The 21142-nt window shown below is 43.0% G+C and overlaps 1 protein-coding gene across 9 annotated transcripts in view; it reads right to left on the bottom strand.

The window, feature by feature from the left end:
- dennd6b (DENN/MADD domain containing 6B) overlaps nt 1–21142 on the bottom strand; it is a 157244-nt gene that overhangs the window by 108757 nt on the left and 27345 nt on the right. For 6 of the 9 annotated variants that reach the window (XM_086010496.1, XM_086010499.1, XM_086010494.1 and 3 more), the window contains exons 2-4: nt 16807–16845; nt 3504–3546; nt 1414–1526 (exon numbers count right to left, since the gene is read on the bottom strand). In XM_086010496.1, the coding sequence (XP_085866622.1) occupies nt 1414–1464 (51 nt within the window). In that variant the 5' untranslated portion in view covers nt 1465–1526; nt 3504–3546; nt 16807–16845. The remainder of the gene's footprint in view (nt 1–1413; nt 1527–3503; nt 3547–16806; nt 16846–21142) is intronic. The other 3 variants (XM_086010498.1, XM_086010497.1, XM_086010493.1) reach the window with 2 other exon arrangements.

Here is a 21142-nt window from a genome sequence, read left to right as displayed (position 1 = left end):
AAAACGATCCGTTTATTCCAACTCTTTGCTTTCTGTCCGCCAACCAGTTTTCTATCCAAGTCAATACCTTGCCCCCAATCCCATGTGTCTTAATTTTGCACGCTAATCTCTTATGCGGGACCTTATCGAAAGTCTTCTGAAAGTCCAAATACACCACATCCACTGGTTCTCCCTTATCTATTTTACCAGTTACATCCTCAAAAAATTCCAGTAGATTAGTCAAGCATGATTTACCTTTTGTAAATCCATGTTGACTTTGTCCGATCCAGTCACTGCTTTCCAAGTGCTCTGCTATTACATCTTTTATAAAGAATAAGAGGTGATCTCATTGAAACATACAAGATTCTTCAAGAGCTTGACAGGGTAGATGCTGAGAGGCTATTTCCCCTGGTTGAGTGTCTAGAACTAGGGGTGACCATTTAGGATTGAGATGAGGAGAAATTTCTTCACTCAGAGGGTTGTGAATCTTTGGAATTCTCTACCCAAGAGGGCTGTGGATGTTGAGTATATTCAAGGCTGAGATAGATAGATTTTTGGACGCTGGGGGAATCAAAGGATATGGGGATCGGGCGGGAAAGTGGAGTTGAGGTCGAAGATCAGCCATGAACTTACTGAATGGCGCAGCAGGCTTGAGGGGTGGTATGACCTACTCCTGCTCCTATTTCTTATGTTCTTATGAGATAGTCGGAGGTGATCAAAAGCTCGATCAGAGCGTCTTCAAGGAGGAGAGTGAGGCAGAGTATTAGGGAAGGAATTTCAGAGAGTGAGGGCGAGGTGGCTGAAGGCACGGCCACCAATGGTGGGGCAAAAGGAGTAGGATGCAGAAGGTCAGAGTCAGAGGAATGGAGAGTTCCGGGTGCAAGATGTAGCTGTAGCGCTGGAGGAGGTGACAGAATACAAAAACAGGGAGGGGAGATGCCATGAGGGGATTTTAAAAAGTGGATAAATATTTGTGAAAAAAAATTGAAAGGCCATGGGGAAAGGATAGGCAAATTGGAACTGGATTAAGTGGAAAGTGAACAAACTTGCATTTATATTGGTAGAAGGTAGACGAGGTTGATGGTAGGCGGGGGAAAGGGGGCCAGCAGGCGGCGGGCGGGCGGGGGAGCAGAAGTGGTAGAAGGTACACAGGGGTAGAGGGGTATAATAGATAATAATGATTCATAACAAGTGGATCTAACAAGGAGAAAGTAGCCTTCAATTTGTGAGGAAAAATTTAAGAGTCCGGGTTTCATGTACTGTATTTTGGACAATGTTTCTGGACTAGAGCTGGTAGTATAGTGCAAGATCATTCCGAACTGTGTCAATACATGTTTTAACATCTATTTTTGGACTGGCTGATATGAGGTTTTAGCTGTTGAAAAATAGATGATTCAAATATTACGTTTGTGTCAAGTTGACTCTAAAACATACCTGAAGAACAACTGGAGCATCTCGATTGTACTTCGCTTCCTCTCCATTCATGGATAGTTTGCGCCCCACTGACTGTCTAATTCGAAAGCTGAATTGTGTATCTCCAAGGCAACCTGCAGCAATAACAAACACAGCTTGCATTTATGTAAAGCCTACAAGACAAAAAGCATCCCAAAGTGCTTGAAAAATTGAAATACACTGGGAAATAGACATTGAACCATAGAAGCAGAGATTAGCAGCATGAGTAAAGGAGTTCCATAGAGGAGGGCTAAGGTGCCTGAAGGTTCTGCCACCAATTACAGGGTGAAGTGATGGGAAGGGGTACACAAAAGGCCAATGTCTGAGGACTGAAGGGTGCAGGAGAGGGTAGGATTGATGAGTTTGCAGAGAGAGAGAGAGAGAGAGAGAGACCAGGCCAAAGAGGGATTTGAGCACATGAGCATATCCAGGCTGACCCTTCACTGCAGTATTGAGGGAGTGCTGCATTGCCAAAGGCGCAGCCTTGCGGATAGTACATTAAAACAAACTCTTATCGAATGGATGTAAAAGATCCCATGGCACTGTTTGAAAAGCGGGACGTTCTCCCAGTGTCCTGGCCAACATTCAACCAACGTCACCGAAAACTGATTATCTGGTCATTTACCTCATTTGTGGGATGTTGTTGTATGCAAATTAGCTGCCCCATTTACTTACATAACAACAGTGTGCACTTCAAAAGTAATTTATTGACTTTGAAATTCTTTTTAAAATTCCAGAACAGGCAAGATGCTAAATAAGTTCAAGTTGTTTCTTTTTTCTTCTAGAGGTCAATGAATAAAACTTTTAGGGAACCAAATCATAACACTGTAGTAAAGGGTGGCCAATCCTTCAAAGTTCAAAAGCCAGGAAAAAATGTACATGAACAAACAGCAGTACTTTTTAACTATACATTATAATAGTACACTCATTGATAGTCTCACTGTAACTACAACTCAATTTGAAGCTTCGCTCATCAGTCTGACTGGTCATGCTTTGTGTCCAACTAGTGACTTGAAACATTAATTATACCCTCTCCCTATCTCTCATTCCCTCTTCCTCCCTCATTCTCTTTAATTTGCTATTTCCTTCCTTAGTTCTCTCATTCAGTTACTGACATCAACTGCTGTCTCATATTCCCAAAGACATGCCTATTTTGATTAGACCAATAAGAGTGGCACTGGGTTGCCCAGTGTCACTAACCAGAAAAACAGCTCTACAAGCACCCGCTCATCTGAGGAAGCACTGCTAATATAGTAACCTGAACATAAGGTTCAATCAAACCAAGAGAAGTTAAATCATAATATTATCCTCATCAATTAAACAGTGTATGTCCTGCGGTACCCACAGTCAAAGAAGGCCTTGAGCGTATCGATGAACACGGCACGTTCCCTCTCCAGTGACACCCAGGTGCGGACAAGACCGTGGGAGAGAGCCAGAGTGATCAGAGACCCGTGAATCGCTGTTTCTGCCAGCAACTCTGGGTCTTTTCTTAGTTTCTAAAATTTCAGCCTGTACACTCCAAGTGTTAAATAGTAAACCTGAGAATAGCTCACTTTACAATGTCATAGTCTATGGTATCGCAGGATTAACACATGAAATATCCTGGAATTCCTGACCTAACACCATTATGGAAGCACCATCACCACAAGAACTGTAGCAATTCAAGAAGGCGGCCCACCGCCACCACCTCAGGGCAACTAGAGATGAGCAATTAAATGCAGGCTTGCCAGCATCATCAACATTCCAAGAACATATTGGAAATTTTGTAAATTTAAATGGAAGAGCAGTAGGTGCTGATACTGAAAACCCAGAAACAGAAAAGATTTAGCACATGAAGATATTATTCTTGCCTGTGTTGGACTTAAGCCTTCCTTGCACTGATTTATATAATCTCCTGCTTTCTTCTCAAACCTGTCCTTAATTCAAGGACCTCTGAAAAGAGAATAGTAATAAACAGCAGTAAAAAGGCCAGGATTGACTATGTTGCTGGATGGAATAGAATGATCTGCACGCGTACAGCTCACTACAAAAGCCAAGGGGGAAAGTATGCCCCATCCGAGTAGGTTTCTTACCCGAGTAGGAATCTGGAAAGGACAGGTAGCAGATGCTGGTTTTCTGAAAAGAAAGAAAAAAAAGCAGAGGGGGAAAAGCAAACCTGAAGTTAATGAGACTGACTGGGATAGAGATGAGGCAAGTCTTAAACTTTGAGATCCTCAAACCAATAAATGTCTTTGTTTTAACAGATTAGAAAGTAGCCTTGACATTTAAGCTAATCACCGCACAACAGAAAATTTAGAATGACTTCCTAAAGGTTGGAAGTGAAAGGAATATTAAGTGTAACCTGAAAAGCATAAGAACTTTACTTTCAATTCCTTCACCATTCTGTATTTCCACCAACAAATGTATTCATCTACTGATACCACATTTAGATACGAGGGGCAATGAAAGCTACTTATATTCGATTTTACTTTCCTATGGCTCTACAAGCCACTATCCAGCTGAAGGGACAAACTCCCTGCGAGGTCTCTGCCAATCCCTTTCTATATAAAAAGCTAGCAGTGGATGGCACCACTCTGCTTTTCCCAATGGAGAAATGCCTGCCCCCAGTCAGCACATCCCTAGGCGGCATGCCCGAGTAGGAACTCATCTGCATGAGGAATTTCAGGGATCACCTTGATGCACAGCACTCTCTCTTTCCTTCCGTCTCCCAATATCACAATTGCTTTAAAGGGGTTGTACAGTAAGAGAATTGATGAATTAATCTTTTCTGATTTGTATTTTCTACTCATGCAGTTTTTTGTGAATATGTTAAACATATAGAATCATAGAATGATACAGGACAGAAGGAGTCATTCGGCCCAGCATGCCAGCTCTTTGAAAGAGCTATTCAAATAGTCCCATTCCCCTGGTCTTTCCCCATAGCTTTGCAAATTTTCACCCTTCAAGTATATATCCAATTCCCTTTTGAAAGTTATTATTGAATTTGCTTTCAGGCAGTGCATTCCAGCTAATAACAACTCTCCTCATCTCGCCTCTGCTTCTTTTGCCGATTACCTTAAATCTGTGTCCTCTGGTTACCGACCCTCCTGCCAGTGGAAACAGTTTTTCCTATTTACACTATCAAAACCTTTCATGATTTTGAATACCTCTATGAAATCTCCACTTAACCTTCTTTGCTCTAATGAGAACAACTCCAGTTTCTCTAGTCTCCCCACAGAACTGAAGTCCCACATTCCTGGTACCATTCTAGTAAATCTCCTCTGTACACTCCCGAAGGCCTTAACATCCTTCCTAAAGTGTGGTGTTTTACAAAGGTTTAGCATAACTTCCATGCTTTTGTACTCTATTCCTCTATTAATAAAGCCAAGGATCCCGTATGCTTTTTTTTAAAAAAACAGCCTTTTCAACTTGTCCTGCTACCTTCAGAGATTTGTGTACATACACCCCCAGGTCTCTCTGGTCCTGCACTGCCTTTAAAATTGTACCATTTAGTTTGCATTGCCTCTCATCATTCTTCCTACAAAAATGCATCACTTCACACTTCTCTGTTCCAACAGTGAGCGCTGAGAACATCAGAATAATTACTGATCCCAATTGTGTGAGAAAGTTGCACTATCAGTAAAAGCAGTCACTAAAGTATCTTAAGAAATTGAAAATGGAATACCCCCCAGCCCCTTTTATCCTTGTGTGATTATTCAAGGGAAATTAAGCCCTTATTTTCCCAGTCTACATTAATTCACAATATAGTTTAAGAAGGGCTTTTGACCCATTCAATCCAATCCTTTTCAGAATACCAAGCCTGCCGTCTTCACATTACAGCATTTGACTCTTTACTAAATGAGTCCAGTGTCCTGGCTTCAACTACTCTATCTGGAATAGTCAAGTCTGGAGGTGACAAAGGCATGGATGAGGGTTTCAGCATTGGATGGGTAAAGGTAGGGGCGGAGGCAGGCAACATTATTGAGGTGGAAGTGTTTTTTTTTTTTTACAATGGAGAGGATATCGGGTCAGAATGCAGCTTAGGGTCAAATCAAATGTTGAGACTGGAAGCAGTCTGGTTCAGCCTGAAACATGGCCAGGGAGGGAAATGGAAGTTTGTGGTGGGGCCGAAGCTGATGGTTTCTGTCTTTCCAATATTTAACTGGAGAAAATTGCTGATCATCCAAGACGAGATGTTGGACAAGCTGTCTGACAACACAGGCAGTGGCGGGGTCGAGAAAGGTGGAGGGGTCGTGCTGGGTGTAGTCAGAGTAAAAGTGGAAGCTTGCCATATGTCTGCAGATGATGTTGCTAAGGGGCAGCATGCAGATGAGGAAGAAGAGGGAGCCAAGGATGTATCCTTGGGGACTCCTGAGGTGACTGTGTGGGAGTGAGAAGAGAAGCCGCTGCTAGAGATGCTATGATTAGATAGGTAAGAGTGGAACCAAGGTGGACAATGGAGGAGAGCCATTGGAGGAGGATGGAGTGGTCAACCGCATCAGAGGCTGCGGAGAGGTTGAGAAGGAATAATGCAGCATGGTCACAGGCACAAAGAATGTAAGTCACAACTTTGGTTAGGGCTATTTCAATGCTCTGGGAAAAAGTAGAAATCTGATTGGAGGGATTCAAACAGGGAATTGCAGAGGGAACGGGAAGCAATTATTTTACAGGAAGATCTAGACATAATAGCATTAGCCAAAGCCTGGCTGCAAACTGGACATGAATATAAAATAAGCATATTGGGATAGAATATATTTAGGAGGGATAGAAAAGATAAGAAAAGGAGGCTTAGTAGCAATATTGGTAAAAGAGGGACTACACACTGTCGAGGGTTGGTATAGGCGAGGGAAGGGTACAGACAGAGCCAACATGGTTCCAGCTCAAAGCCAAAGCAAAGGGCTTGATACATCTGTAGGGCTGCATTGCACACTTCCAAATTGTGGGAAGGAATTGGAAGGAATGCATAAGATTAGAGGGATGAGTAGGAATAACAAAATTATTGCTCTTGGAAATTTTAATTATCCACTTGGCCATCGGGACAGAGAGTAAATAGAGAAATGGGAATGGAATTCCTAAAATGTATCCAGGACTCCTCCCTCAAGCAATAAGTTAGTCAGCTTACAAGGGCGGATGTGTTGCAGGATCTAGTTATGAGTAAATAAAATGGATCAGGTAGATAGGCTAAATGTGAGTGAGCACCTTGACAGTAGTGACCACAATATAAGGTTTAAGATCCCAACAAGGGAAAGTTTTACTACAAAAACTCGAAGACCAGATTGGAGCAGGGCAAATTTTAGAAAGGTGAAAAGTGAGCTAGCTGAGGTGAGGTGGAAGGAGAGATTGGCACACAGGACTGTAGAGCAACAGTGGGATTTAAAAAAAGATTGCAAAGGTACTGAATAACTATATTCCATTAAAAAGGTAAAGCACTAGTGGTTTTAGGATGTCATGGATAAATAAAGAGGTTACAAACTAATTAACATTGAAGAATAGGGCCTTCAAGGCCTATAAGAATAAAAATAATGAAGAAAACAAAAGGGGAATGAGAGAAAAGAGGTTAAGAGCAGGATAAGGAAACCTAAGAAGGATGATGAGGAAAACATTTCAAAACATTAGAAGGAGCAGTAAAGTTTTTTTTATAAGAATTTCAGTAAAAAGAGAATTGCTAAAAGCAAGATGGGCCTGAGAGGAGGGGTTTGTCAATTTGTAGATGATCAGAAAATGGTTTCTACGATATTTAATAAATACTTTGTAGCAGTCTTTACTAAAGAGAAGGATATCGGAGAGGAGGTGAATCCTGAAGTGGTTGAGAATAAGGTGAGCGACATAGTGATGGATAAAAGGAAAATTTTAGGTAAGTTAGCTAAGCTGAAGGAAGACAAAGTGCCAGGATCTGAGGGGTACATACTACGATCCCAGGGGAGAGGAGGGAAGAAATTCCAGAATCCCTCGAAATGATATATCAGGCTGCACTGAGTGTGGATCTTTGCTGAGGACTGGAGAGTGGCCAGTGTAGTCCCATTTTTAAAAAGAGACACAGAGCTACTCTGGGTAATTATAAGTCGGTTAGCTTAACATATGTTAGTAGAGAAAATTTTAGAGTCTTCAATTAAGGATGAATTTACCATGGGTGTATCTAGATATAAAGAGAAAATAGTTAGAAATCACCAGCACAGATTTTAAAAGGGACGATCACGCTTGACAAACCTCAAATTGTTTGAAGAAGTAACAGATATGGTAGATGGGGGAAATGCAGTGGATATAGTGTAAATGGGCTTTAGAAAAGCCACAAGTACCACATTGGAAATTACTAGAGAATATTAAGGGCTATGGAGAGGTTAGCAAACTGGATTAAAAATTGGTTGGAAAGGAGAAGAGGGAGTCAGTTGAAATTTGCAGATGATATTAAATAGAAGATATTGTTAATTCTTTAGAAGACCAAAGAAAGCTTAAAAGGACTAGGGTTTAAGATGAGGAAATGGGTTAAAAGGCAGCAGATGGAATTCAATGTCAGTAAGTGTGCGGTGATGCAGTTTGGAAAAAAACAGCAGTCTGAATGGAAGTAGGCTCAGTGCTGTAGAAGACTAGAGGGATTTGGGGCAACAGGTTCACAGGATAGAATTAAAGGCAATCTCTCAGTCGCTTGGCTGAGAGACAGAAAGCAGAGAGCAGAAGTGAACGGCTGTTTTTCAAACTGGAGAGAAGTATACAGTGGTGTCCCCCAGGGGTCGGTATTAGGATCATTTCTCTTTTTGATATACATTGGCCCAGATATTCCGATCGCAGGCCTCACGCAGGCGGAGGGCTGCGATCTGGAAAAATCTGCGCCCTTACCTGAGGGCTCCCGGGAGGCACAGAGTTCCGCTGCTGGGCCTCTCCAAACTGCCGGTGCGCAGGGCCCACGTATCCCAGAGGCGCAGGTAGTTTGCAGCGTCCCTGGGATCACGTGGGCCATGGGGAGCCAATCAGAGAAGGGAATCTCCCTTCATACATATGACAGGAAGACCTGTCAATTATATGAATGGAGATCACCCCCAAAACATAGAAAAACTTCAAATAAATGTTTTTAAAAATCATATTTTTAAAATGACTTGAAATTACATAAATTAACTACTTTAAACAAAAATTAAAATTTTTGGAAAAAAAATTAAAGTTTTTAACAGGACTAAAAATAAACGTACCTTTTTTTAATAGCAAAATACTGCCGATGCTGGAAATCCAAAACAACAACAGAAAACACTGGAAATACTCAGCAGGCCAGGCAGCATCCGTGGAGAGAGAAACAGAGTTAACGTTTCAGGTCGAAGACCTCTCTCCACAGATGCTGCCTGGCCTGCTGAGTTTTTCCAGCGTTTTCTGTTATTACCTTTTTTTAAAAAGTATTTTTTAAATAATAAATCAGTGGAAAAAAAATGTTCAACTCTTATCTTGGTAAAAGCAGGCCTTACGCCTGCTTTTACCAGGTGCAAGAATTGTAAGTGTTTTCTGCGGGCAGAGGGTCTCCAAAAAGCGGAACTCTCCGCCCGCAGAGGCCCTGCTCCCGGGCAGCCGGAGGATCTGTCAAGAGCTTTCTTGACAGATCGGAAATGCCGGTTTCCAGCGCATGCGCAGTGCATGCCTGAAACCGGCATTTCCGATGTCCCTACGGGTGGGTACACAGCGCATACCCACCCGTAGGGATCGGAATATCCAGCCCATTAATGACCTGGAATTGGGTGTAAGGGGCAAAAATTCAAAGTTTATGGATGACACAAAGCTTGGAAATGTAGTAAACAGTCAGGAGGCTAGGAGCAGACTTCAGGAGGACATAAGACAGATTGGTGAAATGGGCAGACACATGGGAGATGAAATTTGATGCAGAGAAGTGTGATGTGATGATTTTGGAAGGAAGAATGAGGAGAGGCGATATAACTTAAATGGTAAAATTTTAAAGCTGGTGAAGGAATAGAGACACCTGGGGGATCACGTACACTAATCTTTGAAGGTGGCAGGACAAGTTGATAAAGATATTTAAAAAGCATATAAACAGAGGCATAGAGTATAAAAGCAAGGAAGTTATGGTAAACCTTTACAAATCACTGGTTTGACCTCAGCTAGAGTATTGTGTCCAATTCTGGGCACTACACTTTAGAAGGGATGTCAGGCCTTGGAGCGGGTGCAGAGGAGATTTATCAGCATAGTACCAGGGGTGAGGGAAGTCAGTTATGTGGAGAGACTGGAGAAGTTGGCATTGTTCTCCTTAGAGCAAAGAATGTTAAGGGGAGATTTAATAGGAGGTGATCAAAATTATGAGGGGTTTTGATAGAGTAGAGGGAGAAACTGTTCCCACTGGAAGGAGGGTCAGTAATCAGTGGACACAAATTAAGACAACTGGCAAAAAAAAGGGGGAGGGGAGAGGAGGAGAAAAATGTTTACTCAGCGAGTTGTTATGATCTGTTATTGCCTGAAAGGGTGGTGGAAGCAAATTCAATGGTCACTTTCAAAAGGGAGTTGGATACATGCTTAAAAAGGAAAATTGTGCAGGACTATGGGGAAAGGGCAGAGAGTGGGGCTAATTAGTAACTCTTTCAGAGAGCCGGCACAGGCACGATGGGCCAAATGGCCTCCTTTGGTGCCACAGTAATTCTATGATTCTATGTCAGGTTGATACGGCTATAAAAAAAAGTTAATGAAATTCTAGATTTTATCATGAGGTTTTGAATATAAAAACCAAGCGGTAATGATGAACCTATATAAAACCTCAGTTAGATACTGTGTACAGTATTGAGCAAGGATATTGAGATTTGAGAGATTCTCTTGGAGGTGCCTGGTACGAAGAAACACAAATACAAAGAAATACTTGAAATATTGGGTCTTTTCATGTTACAGCACAGATTAAAGGTCAGTATGATAGAAGTGTTCATAGAATAGAATCAAACAGCTTTTGAAAGTCCATATACACAACATCAACTGCATTACCCTCATCAGGTACCCTTCCAAATCATAACAACTCGCTGTGTAATAACATTTCTCCTCATCTCCCTCTGGTTCTTCTGCCAATTATCTTAAATCTGTGTCTAGTTAGCGACCCTCCGGCCACCGGAAACAGTTTCTCCTCATTAAACTAGCAAAACTCATGGGGGCAGAAATTCCGTTCCCTACTCCCCGTTATTTTGAACGGGGGTGTAACATTTGCAATCCTAGAGTCCTCTGGCACCACTCCCATATCCAAGGAGGATTGGAAGATTGTGGCCAGAGTCTCCACAATTTCCACCCTTACTTCCCTCAGTAACCTAGCATGCATCCCACCACACCGGGTGACTTTTCCACTTTAATGACTGTCAATCTTTTAAGAAGCACCTCTTCATCTATTTTAGCCTATCCAATATCCCTACTAATTCCTCCTTGACTGTGACATTGGCAGCATCCTCTTCTCTAGTGGAGACAGATGCAATGTACTCATTTACTACCTCCAATTGGCCCTACCCTTCCTTTTTACTCTTTTGTATAAACATATACATGTGGGGGCGAAATTCGGTTAAATCCCATTTGGGGGCAGTAACCGACTTAGCGGCAGATATTTAGCACCCGGGATGGGAGTACCGCCGGGGCAAGGAAGTGGAGCGCTATCTTGGGCGCTCCACTTCCTCTCGGGACGGTGCCTGGGGTGCAAAACGCGGCAGCGCCGGAGCACTACGCAGCCGCTCCACATAGCGCTAACACATTTCAGCGCCCCATCCCTTCCATTAAAGGGGAAGGCCGCTGCGCACTCTGCAGGCCGTTTGATGGCCTCCACTAGCCCACCAGGGCGACATGGTGCCATGGCTGCAGCCCGGCAGAAAGACGCGGTGCTGGATGGCGCGACAGTGGCCACGGACCACACCAAGGGCCAAGAAATGCCGACCTGGAGGTCGGCCAAAATTTTAAATGTCAGCGCTGCCAGACCACCCCTTTAATTACCGTCCCGCCAGCGGTGTGCGGCTCGGTTCGCAACCCGCGAGGCTGTCGCTGACATTGCCCGCAGTGGCCTTGCAGGGCACAGCCTAATTTCTGCCGCGGGTCACGAAGGGGTTGCGTCGCTCGGCGATGACATCATCACCGGCGGCGCAGCAGCCCGGGACACTACCAGCGCGAGCACGCCGCTATCGGCTAGCGCCTCAGCAGTGCCCCGCCTAACTTCTCGGCGGGCACTTGCCCCCACCCCCGCGATAAGCCCTTTGTGCCCCGTTAGCACCCCCAGAGGCGCTAATAGCGGGCGAATTTCGCCCCCACAGACTTTAATGTTCCCTTTTATGCTACCAGCTAATCTTTTCTCATTGCCCTTCTTATTTCCTTTTTCAGTTCTCCTCTGCACTATCTATTCTGTTCGATTCTCATGTATTATGAACCTGACATTTATCATAAGCCTCCAGTTCAATCTAATTTCTTAGTTCTCTTGTACACATTTCTGGACTTCCTCCCCCTTTGTCCTTTACACAGTTTTTTCCCCAGTCTATATTAGAATAATTGAAATGCCCGATTATCACTACTCGTGTTTTCACATCTTTCTGCAATTTCTTGCAGATTTGCTCCTCTATCTCCTTCCCACTATTTGGTGGTCTATCGTATGCATCCACAGCGTAAGAACTCAATATTCTGCAACTTATCTCGAACCAAATAGATTCGCCCTTTGAACCCTCTAGCACATAATCCCTTTCCCGGGCTGTACAGTATACTTGATCAATGCTGGCCACCCCCTCCTTTGTTTCATTCCCTATCCCTCCCGAATACATTGTAGCCAGGAATATTAAGTTCCCATTCCTCCCCCTGTTTGAGCCAAGTCTCTGTATTGCCACTACAGTATATGAGAACACCATGTGGCAACTTGTGCCTGCCGTTTACCAACCTTATTTATCACACTGTGCATTTACTCACATGCACACCAAATCAGCCTTAGTCTGCTTTGCATTTCTTTCCAGCCTGATCCCTCGTCTTTCTGGACTACTCTTTATTCTAAAGATTTGAGATACAGGGTATATTTCCACCAAAGCGGAGGAGGCTAACAGGAGATTTAATAGAGATTTAAAAATTATGAAGGGTTTCAAATGAATAAGGAAAGATGATTTCCTGATTGGAGAGTCAGTGAGAGATTGAAGGCGGGGGTTAGGAGGAATTTCTTCACACAATCTGTTGGAGCATGGAATGCTTTGCTGCAGGGAGTGGTTGAGGCAGAGATTACTGCACCTTTTAAGGGAAAAGTTGGATAAATATTTGAAGCAAAGAAAGATACACACCCATGTGAATAGAGCAAGGCAATCAAATTAGTTTTGGATTACTCTGGCAGAGGTGAACAGACATGATGTGGTAAATGGCCTCCTTCTGTGTTGTAGACTTTTATAGTTCTTTAAATATTAAGAAAGGACATCAAGAGAAACTTTGTCACCCAAAAGATTACAGAGCCGTGGCAAAGAAAGTAAGACTTTTATACCGTACCTTCGTGTCCTCAGGATGTCCCAAAGTGCTGCGCAGCCAATTAATTATCGCTGAAATATAATTGCTGTTGTTTTGCAGGCAAACATAAGAACATAAGAAATAGGAGCAGGAGTCGGCCAATCGGCCCCTCGAGCCTGCTCCGCCATTCAATAAGATCATGGCTGATCTGATCCTAACCGCCAATCTACTATCACAGAACCATCTCCTGAATCTAACAGAATTAGACACACGAAATAGGAGCAGGATCAGGCTACACGGCCCCTGGGCCCGCTCCGCTACCCACAGGGCCATGTCCGATCCGAACCTAGACTCATGTCCAAATTTCTGCCCGCTCCCCGTAACCCTTAATTCCCTTTACTTCTAGGAAAGTGTCTATTTCTGTTTTAAATTTATGTAATGATGTAGCTTCTACAGCTTTTTGGGGCAGCATATTCCATGGACCTACCACCCTCTGAGTGAAGTAGTTCCTCCTCATCTCAGTTTTGAAAGAGCAGCCCCTTATTCTAAGACTATGCCCCCTAGTTCTAGTTTCACCCATCATCGGGAACATCCTCCCCGCATCCACCCGATCCAACCCCTTCAGAATCTTATATGTTTCAATAAGATCGCCTCTCATTCTTCTGAACTCCAATGAGTAGAGTCCCAATCTACTCAACCTCTCCTCATATGTCCACCCACTCATCCCCGGGATTAACCAAGTGAACCTTCTTTGTACTGCCTCGAGAGCAAGTATGTCTTTTCTTAAGTCTGGACACCAAAACTGTATGCAGTATTCCAGGTGCAGTCTCACCAATACCTTGTACAACTGAAGCAATACCTCCCTATTTTTATATTCTAGCCCCTAGCAATGAAAGCCAACATTCCATTGGCCTTCTTAATCACTTGCTGCACCTGTATACTAACCTTTTGAGTTTCGTGCACCAGGACCCCCAGATCCCTTTGTACTTCAGTACTTTCCAGTTTCTTGCCATTAAGATAATAACTTGCTCTACGATTTTTCCTGCCAAAGTGCATAACCTCACACTTTCCAGTATTGTATTCCATCTGCCAAATCTCTGCCCACTTACTTAGCCTGTCTATGTCCCCTTGCAGGTTTTTTATGTCCTCCTCACTCACTACTTTCCCCCCCATCTTAGTATCATCTGCAAACTTTGATATGTTACACTCGGTCCCCTCCTCCAAATCGTTAATATAGATTGTAAAGAGTTGGGACCCAGCACTGACCCCTGCGGAACACCACTAGTTACTGATTGCCAGTCTGAGAATGAACCATTTATCCCAACTCTCTGCCTTCTGTTAGATAGCCAATCCTCTATCCATGCCAGAATATTACCCCCAATCCCATGATTTTTTATCTTAAGCAATAATCTTTTGTGTGGCACCTTGTCAAATGCCTTTTGGAAGTCTAAATACACTACGTCCACTGGTTCCTCTTTATCCACCCTATATGTTACTTCCTCAAAGAACTCCAGCAAATTTGTCAAACATGACTTCCCCTTCATAAAACCATGCTGACTTTGTCCTATTAAATTATGATTATCCAAATGTCCTGTTACTGTCTCTTTAATAATGGACTCCAAAATTTTACCTACCACAGATGTTAGGCTAACCGGTCTATAGTTTCCAGCCTTCTGTCTACTGCCCTTTTTAAATAAGGGTGTTACATTACCAGTTTTCCAGTCTGCCGGGACCTTTGCCGAGTCCAGGGAGTTTTGGAAAATTATTACCAATGCATCCACAATCCCTACCGCCACTTCCCTCAAGACCTTAGGATGTAAGCCATCCGGTCCAGGTGATTTATCCGCCTTGAGTCCCATTATTTTACCGAGTACCACTTCCTTAGTGATTTTGATCGTGTTTAGCTCTTCCCCCCCCTTTAGCCCCCTGTTTGTCCAGTGTTGGGATATTCTTAGTGTCCTCTACTGTAAAGACTGATACAAAATATTCATTCAGTGTTTTTGCCATCTCCATATTTCCCACCATTAATTTCCCGGTCTCATCCTCTAAGGGACCAACATACTTTAGCCACCCTTTTTCTTTTTATATAACTATAAAAACTCTTACTATCTGTTTTTATATATTTTGCTAATTTACTTTCATAATCTATCTTCCCTTTCTTAATTAATCTTTTTGTTATTTTTTGCTGTCTTTTAAAGTTTTCCCAATCCTCTATCCTCCCACTAGATTTGGCTACCTTATATGCCCTTGTTTTTAGTCGAATACTATCCTTAATTTCTTTACTTAGCCACGGATGGCTGTCTTTTATTTTACACCCTTTTCTTCTCAGTGGAATATATATTTTTTGGAAGTTGTAAAATAACTCCTTAAATCTACACCACTGATCATGTATCGTCTTACCCTTTAATCTATTTTCCCAATCCACTCTACTCAATTCTGCTCTCATACCTTCATAGTCTCCTTTATTCAAGCTTAGCACGCTTGTTTGAGATCCAACCTTCTCACCCTCTAATTGAATATGGAATTCAACCATGTTATGGTCACTCATTCCAAGGGGATCCTTTACTAGGACATTTCTAATTAATCCTGTCTCGTTACACAGGACCAGATCTAAGGTTGCTTGCCCCCTGGTCGGTTCAGTTACATACTGCTCAAGAAACCCATCCCTAATACACTCAATGAACTCATCCTCAAGGCAGCCCTGCCCAATTTGATTTGTCCAATTAATATGATAGTTAAAATCCCCCATAATTATAGATGTTCCCTTATTACAAGCCTCAACTATTTCCTGATTGATACTCCGTCCAACAGAGTTGCAACTGTTCGGAGGCCTATAGACTACGCCCACTAGTGTTTTTTTCCCCTTATTATTCCTTACCTCCACCCAAACTGTTTCATTATCCTGATCTTTTGACCCAATATCATTTCTCTGTATTACAGTGATTCCTTCCTTTATTAACATAGCCACCCCACCTCCCCTTCCTTCCTGCCTGTCCTTCCTGATCGTTAAATAACCTGGTATGTTTAATTCCCAGGCATTGTCACCCTGCAGCCATGTTTCTGTAATGGCCACAAGATCATACCCATATGTAGTTATTTGTGCCATTAACTCGTTTATTTTGTTAAGAATGCTACGTGCATTCAGATAGAGAACTTTCAAATATGTTTTGTGACACTTAGTTCCTGCTTTTGCCCTTTTTATTACTTGACATGACAGGCAATGTATCCACAGGAAGGTCCTACACACAGCACTGAAATAAATGATCAGTTAATCTGTTCTGGCGGTGTTGGTTGAGGGGTGAATGTTGGCCAGGACACCAGGAAAACTTCATAATCTTTGAAAAAATACAATGGGACCTTTTTTGTCCAGCTGAACAGGGAGAGGGGTCATGGTTACAGTCTAATCCAAAAGATGGCAATAGAACATTTCAACACTTGCTCAACACTGCAATCAAGTACCAGCCTAGATTTTCTGCTCAAGTCCTGTAGCATCCTTGAACCCACAACATTCTGACTCAGAACCGAAAGCTCCACCACCGAATCAAGCGGACACTAATTTATCAGCAAAGTTCACTAAAGCGCGTAGTACAAATGAGCTCAAGAGACAAATGGACTTGAGAGAAAGTTTTCCATCTCTGCCGAAAATGAAAATCTGACAGTAGTGGATTGGCCGCCCGTTATTTTTGACTTCAGTTTTCAATCCCAACGAAAGTGAAAATTATCTTCGGGGTTTGAAGGCTGTACGAGAAGATGGTAAGTTGGGGTATTGCCTGAAAAAGGCGCAATTGTATTTGGTCCGAATGATTTTTTCCTTTTCCAAGAATTCTTATCTGTTTTACAGCTTTCAGACTTTAGAAAGCTTAGTTGTGCATTTTATGCAAATTCTATAAAGCAAAACTATAGTGCTTGCAGTGTTCTCTGACAAATTACAAGGGGCTTCAATGGTACTATACAGTGAACAGCAATTCCACTGATTTAATATCTTACCTCCTTCTCCGTAAGTCGCACATCAAGGGGATACACAAGCTGAGGACCAAAAAAACAAATACAAACAACTCAACAGAAGACATTTTTCATAAAACAGGATAAATTCTACACGTGTAAAATATTAGATAATTCTATCCTCAAAATTATTAGTTTTAAAACTTTACATTTATATCTATACCATGTGCTTTCCCATGGCATTGCTCATGGTGAGTTGGCAGATACACGGCATCATCCTATATAACATACAATATATTATCAAGCCTACTCAATATGATTCAATAAGTCAATTCTGTTTTTAAGAGTATTACAGGAGTGTTAATGATGGTTTCATGTTCGAGGGGAAGGGGTTACAAGAGGAGAGATGAGGATTAAGAATTAATACTCCTGGCTACGAAGTAGTCAGGAAAGATAGGGGTGGCAATATTGGTTCCAGACACCCACAACCCTCTGGGTGAAGAAATTTCCCCTCAAATTCCCTCTAAACCTTCCACCAATGGAAAGGGATGATGTACTTGAGAGTTCTATTTTGGTTAGAATTAAGGAACAATAGAGGATCCACTGTGCTGCTGTGTGTATACTATAGGCCACCAAATACTGGGAAGGAGACAGAGGAGCAAATTTGCAAATTTCAGAAAGTTGCAAAAATTATAGAGTAGTGATAATGAGTGACTCTTTTTGAACATAGACTGGGAAAATAACAGTGTAAAGGGCAAAGCGGGGGAGGAATTCCTGAAATGTATACAAGAGAAATTTCTTGATCAATGTGTTACCAGCCCAACGAGGAAGGAAGCAGTGTTGGGTCTGGTTCTGGGGAATGAAGTGGGGCAAGTGGAGCATGTTTCAGTGGGGGAAGCATTTGGCAAACAGTGGTCATGATATCAGTCAGTTATGGAAAAGAACAAGGAAATCAAAAGTGAAAATACTCATGTAAATAATTCCACTCCCCTGCTTTTTTCCCCCATAGCCCTGCAAAGTTTTACTTTACAAGTATTTGGACAATTCCCTTTTGAAAGTTAATATTGAATCTGCTTCCACCAGCCTTTCAGGCAGTGCATTCTAGATCATAACAACTCACCGCATAAAAACATTTCTCCTCATCTCCCCTCTGGTACTTTTGCCAATTAGCTTAAATCTGTGTCCTCTGGTTACCGACCCTCCTGCCACTGGAAACAGTTTCTCCTTATGTACTGTACCAAAACCCCTCCACTAAATCTTCCCTTGGCCTTCTCTGCTCTAAAGAGAACAATACCAGTATCTCTAATCGCTCCACATAAATGAAGTCCCTCATCCCTAGTACCAGTATACCCAACTCCAGGACATTAATATACAGGAAACTTTCGTTTAACCAGAGGTTAAATATCCGGAATGCTCTATCCACCAGCACAATTCACGAGTCGGTTCAGATAAGTTTTTTTTACTTTTCGTTGCTTTTTTTCTCCAGTCCTGGCTCTGCAAGCGTCTAGCTGAAGCTGTTGCTTAGCTACAGAGACGCTTGCAAGCTGCGCCGACTGTTTTGAAGCTGTTGCTAAGCAACAGGGTTTGTTGCTTCAGACGGAGCTCAGAAGCTCCGTATGTTTTAACATTAGTGCTCGTTTTTCCGGCAATGTTGATCGACCGGCACCAGTTCGGTCCCGTCAGTGCTGGATACCAGAAAGTTTCCTGTATATCAAAAAGAGCAGTGGTCCTAATACCAACTGCTGGGGAACACCACTGTATATTTCCCTCTAGTCTGAAAAACAACCGTTCACCACTACTATAATTGCAAAATACTGCGGATGCTGGAAATCTGAAATAACAACAGAAAATGCTGGAAATACTCAGCAGGCCAGGCAGCATCCGTGGAGAGAGAAACAGAGTTAACGTTTCAGGTCTGGGACCCTTCATCAGAACTGGAAAAAGCTGGAGATGTAACAGATATTAAGCAGGTGCAGAGACAGTGGGGGGGGGGGGCGGTGTTAGGAGGGGAGGAAGAAATAGAAAGAACATCCTGTACTTTTGTAAGAGGCAGGAAAGATAAAATGTTGCAAATGGGAATGGCAAAAATCATACTGCATGAAAAATGGGGGCAGGGATAATTATCTGAAATTGTTGAACTCAATGTTGAGTCCGGCAGCCTGCAAAGTGCCCAATCGAAAGATGAGGTGCTGTCTGCTTTCTGTTCCTTAGGCAATTTTGTATCCACGCTGCCACTGCCCCTTTAATCCCATGTGCTTCAATTTTGCGAACAAGTCTACTACGTGGCACTTTTACCTTTAGAAAGTCCATATACGCAACATCAACCGCACTACCCTCATTAACCCTCTCCGTTACTTCAAAAATATCGGAATTGAGCAACCCAACCCCCATTCCTGACTGCCGTAATATTTACAGTGGCAATTCTGGCCCTGGATGAGGCTCCTGCTAAAAGCAGGCGAGGGCCTACTTAACATACAAAAGTCACACCGCCACTGACATCTCAACATGGAGAGTCCAGCACTGTATGCCGATCGCAGCTTCAGCCTTCCTTTTCCACCCTTCCGATCGCGGCCTGATGTGCCCAACCCCTCCACCCACTGACTGCCAGGGACTGTTCCCATGCCACACAAGTGCCAGGCAATGACTCTCTCCAACAAGGGAGAGTCTAACCACCTCCCCTTGACATTCAACAGCATTACCATCGTCAAATCCCCTGCCATCATGAGGAGTGTGACATATTAGATGAAATAAACATAGTGAGAGAGGAAGTATTAAGGGGTTTAGCAGCTTTAAAAGTGGATAAATCCCCAGGCTGTTAAGTGAAGCAATAGAGGAAATTGCAGAGGTCCTGACCATCATTTTTCAATCTTCTCTGGCTTCAGGTGTAGTGTCAGAGGACTGGAGGACTGCTAATGTGGTACCCTTGTTTAAAAAGGGAGAAAAGGATAGACCGAGTAATTACAGGCCAGTCAGCCTAACCTCGGTGGTGGGAGAATTATTGGAAAGGATTCTGAAGGACAGGATAAATCTTCATTTAGAAAGACACGGATTAATCAAGGATAGTCAGCACGGATTTGTTAAGGGAAGGCCGTGTCTGACAAACCTGATTGAATTTTTTGAGGAGGTAACAAGGAGGGTAGATGAGGGTAGTGCATTTGATGTAGTGTATATGGACTTTAGCATGGCTTTTGATAAGGTTCCACATGGCAGACTGGTCACAAAGTTAAAAGCCCATGGGATCCAGGGCAAAGTGTCAAGTTGGATTCAAAACTGGATCAGAGGCAGGAAGCAGAGGGTAATGGTTGATGGGTATTTTTGTGACTGGAAGGCTGTTTCCAGTGGGGTTCCGCAGGGCTCAGTGCTAGGCCCCTTGCTTTTTGTAGTATATATCAACGATCTTGACTTGAATATAGGGGGTATGATTAAGAAGTTTGCAGATTATACTAAAATCAGCTGTGTGGTTGATACTGAAGGAGGAAGCTGTAGACTGCAGGAAGATATCAATAAATTGGTCAGGTGGGCAGAACAGTGGCAAATGGAATTCAATCCGGAGAAGTGTGAGGTAATGCATTTGGGGAGGGTCAACAAGGAAAGGGAATACACATTAAATGGTAGGACACTGAGTAGTGTAGAGGAACAAAGGGACCTTGGAGTGCATGTCCACAGATCCCTGAAGGTAGCAGGCCAGGTAGATAATGTGGTTAAGAAGGCATACGGAATGCTTGCCTTTATTAGCTGTGGCATAGAATACAAGAGCAGGGGGGGTTATGCTTCAACTGTATAAAACACTAGTTAGGCCTCAGCTAGAGTACTGCATGCAGTTCTGGTCACCACATTACAGGAAAGATGTGATTGCACTAGAGAGGATACAGAGGAGATTTACAAGGATGTTGCCGGGAGTAGAGAATCTTAGCTATGAGAAAAGACTGGGTAGGCTGGTCTGTTTTCCTTGGAACAGAGGAGGCTGAGGGGAGACCTTATTGAGGTGTATAAAATTATGAGGGGCATAAAGTGGATAGAAAGGACCTATTTCCCTTAGCAAAGGGGTCAAAAACCAAGGGGCACAGGTTTAAAGTAATTGGTGGAAGGTTTAGAGGGAATTTGAGGGGAAATTTCTTCACCCAGAGGGTTGTGGGTGTCTGGAACTCACTGCCAGAAAGGGTGGTAGAGGCAGGAACCCTAACCACATTTAAAAAGTACTTGGATGTGCACTTGGGATGCTCTAACCTGCAGGGTTACAGACCAAGAGCTGGGAACTGGGATGAGGCTGGATAGCTCTTTGTTGGCCGGCGCAGACACAATGGGCCAAAATGGCCTCCTTCCGTGCTGTAACTTTCTATGATTCTATTCTATGATCAACATCCTGGGGGTCACCATTGAC

Source organism: Somniosus microcephalus, chromosome 17, assembly GCF_052327205.1.
Source record: "Somniosus microcephalus isolate GS21.2 chromosome 17, FLI_Smic_1.0, whole genome shotgun sequence".
NCBI classification, from domain to species: Eukaryota; Metazoa; Chordata; class Chondrichthyes; order Squaliformes; family Somniosidae; genus Somniosus; species Somniosus microcephalus.
The sequence above is the reverse complement of the archived record's forward strand: the minus strand, read 5'-3'. Positions and strand labels throughout refer to the sequence as shown.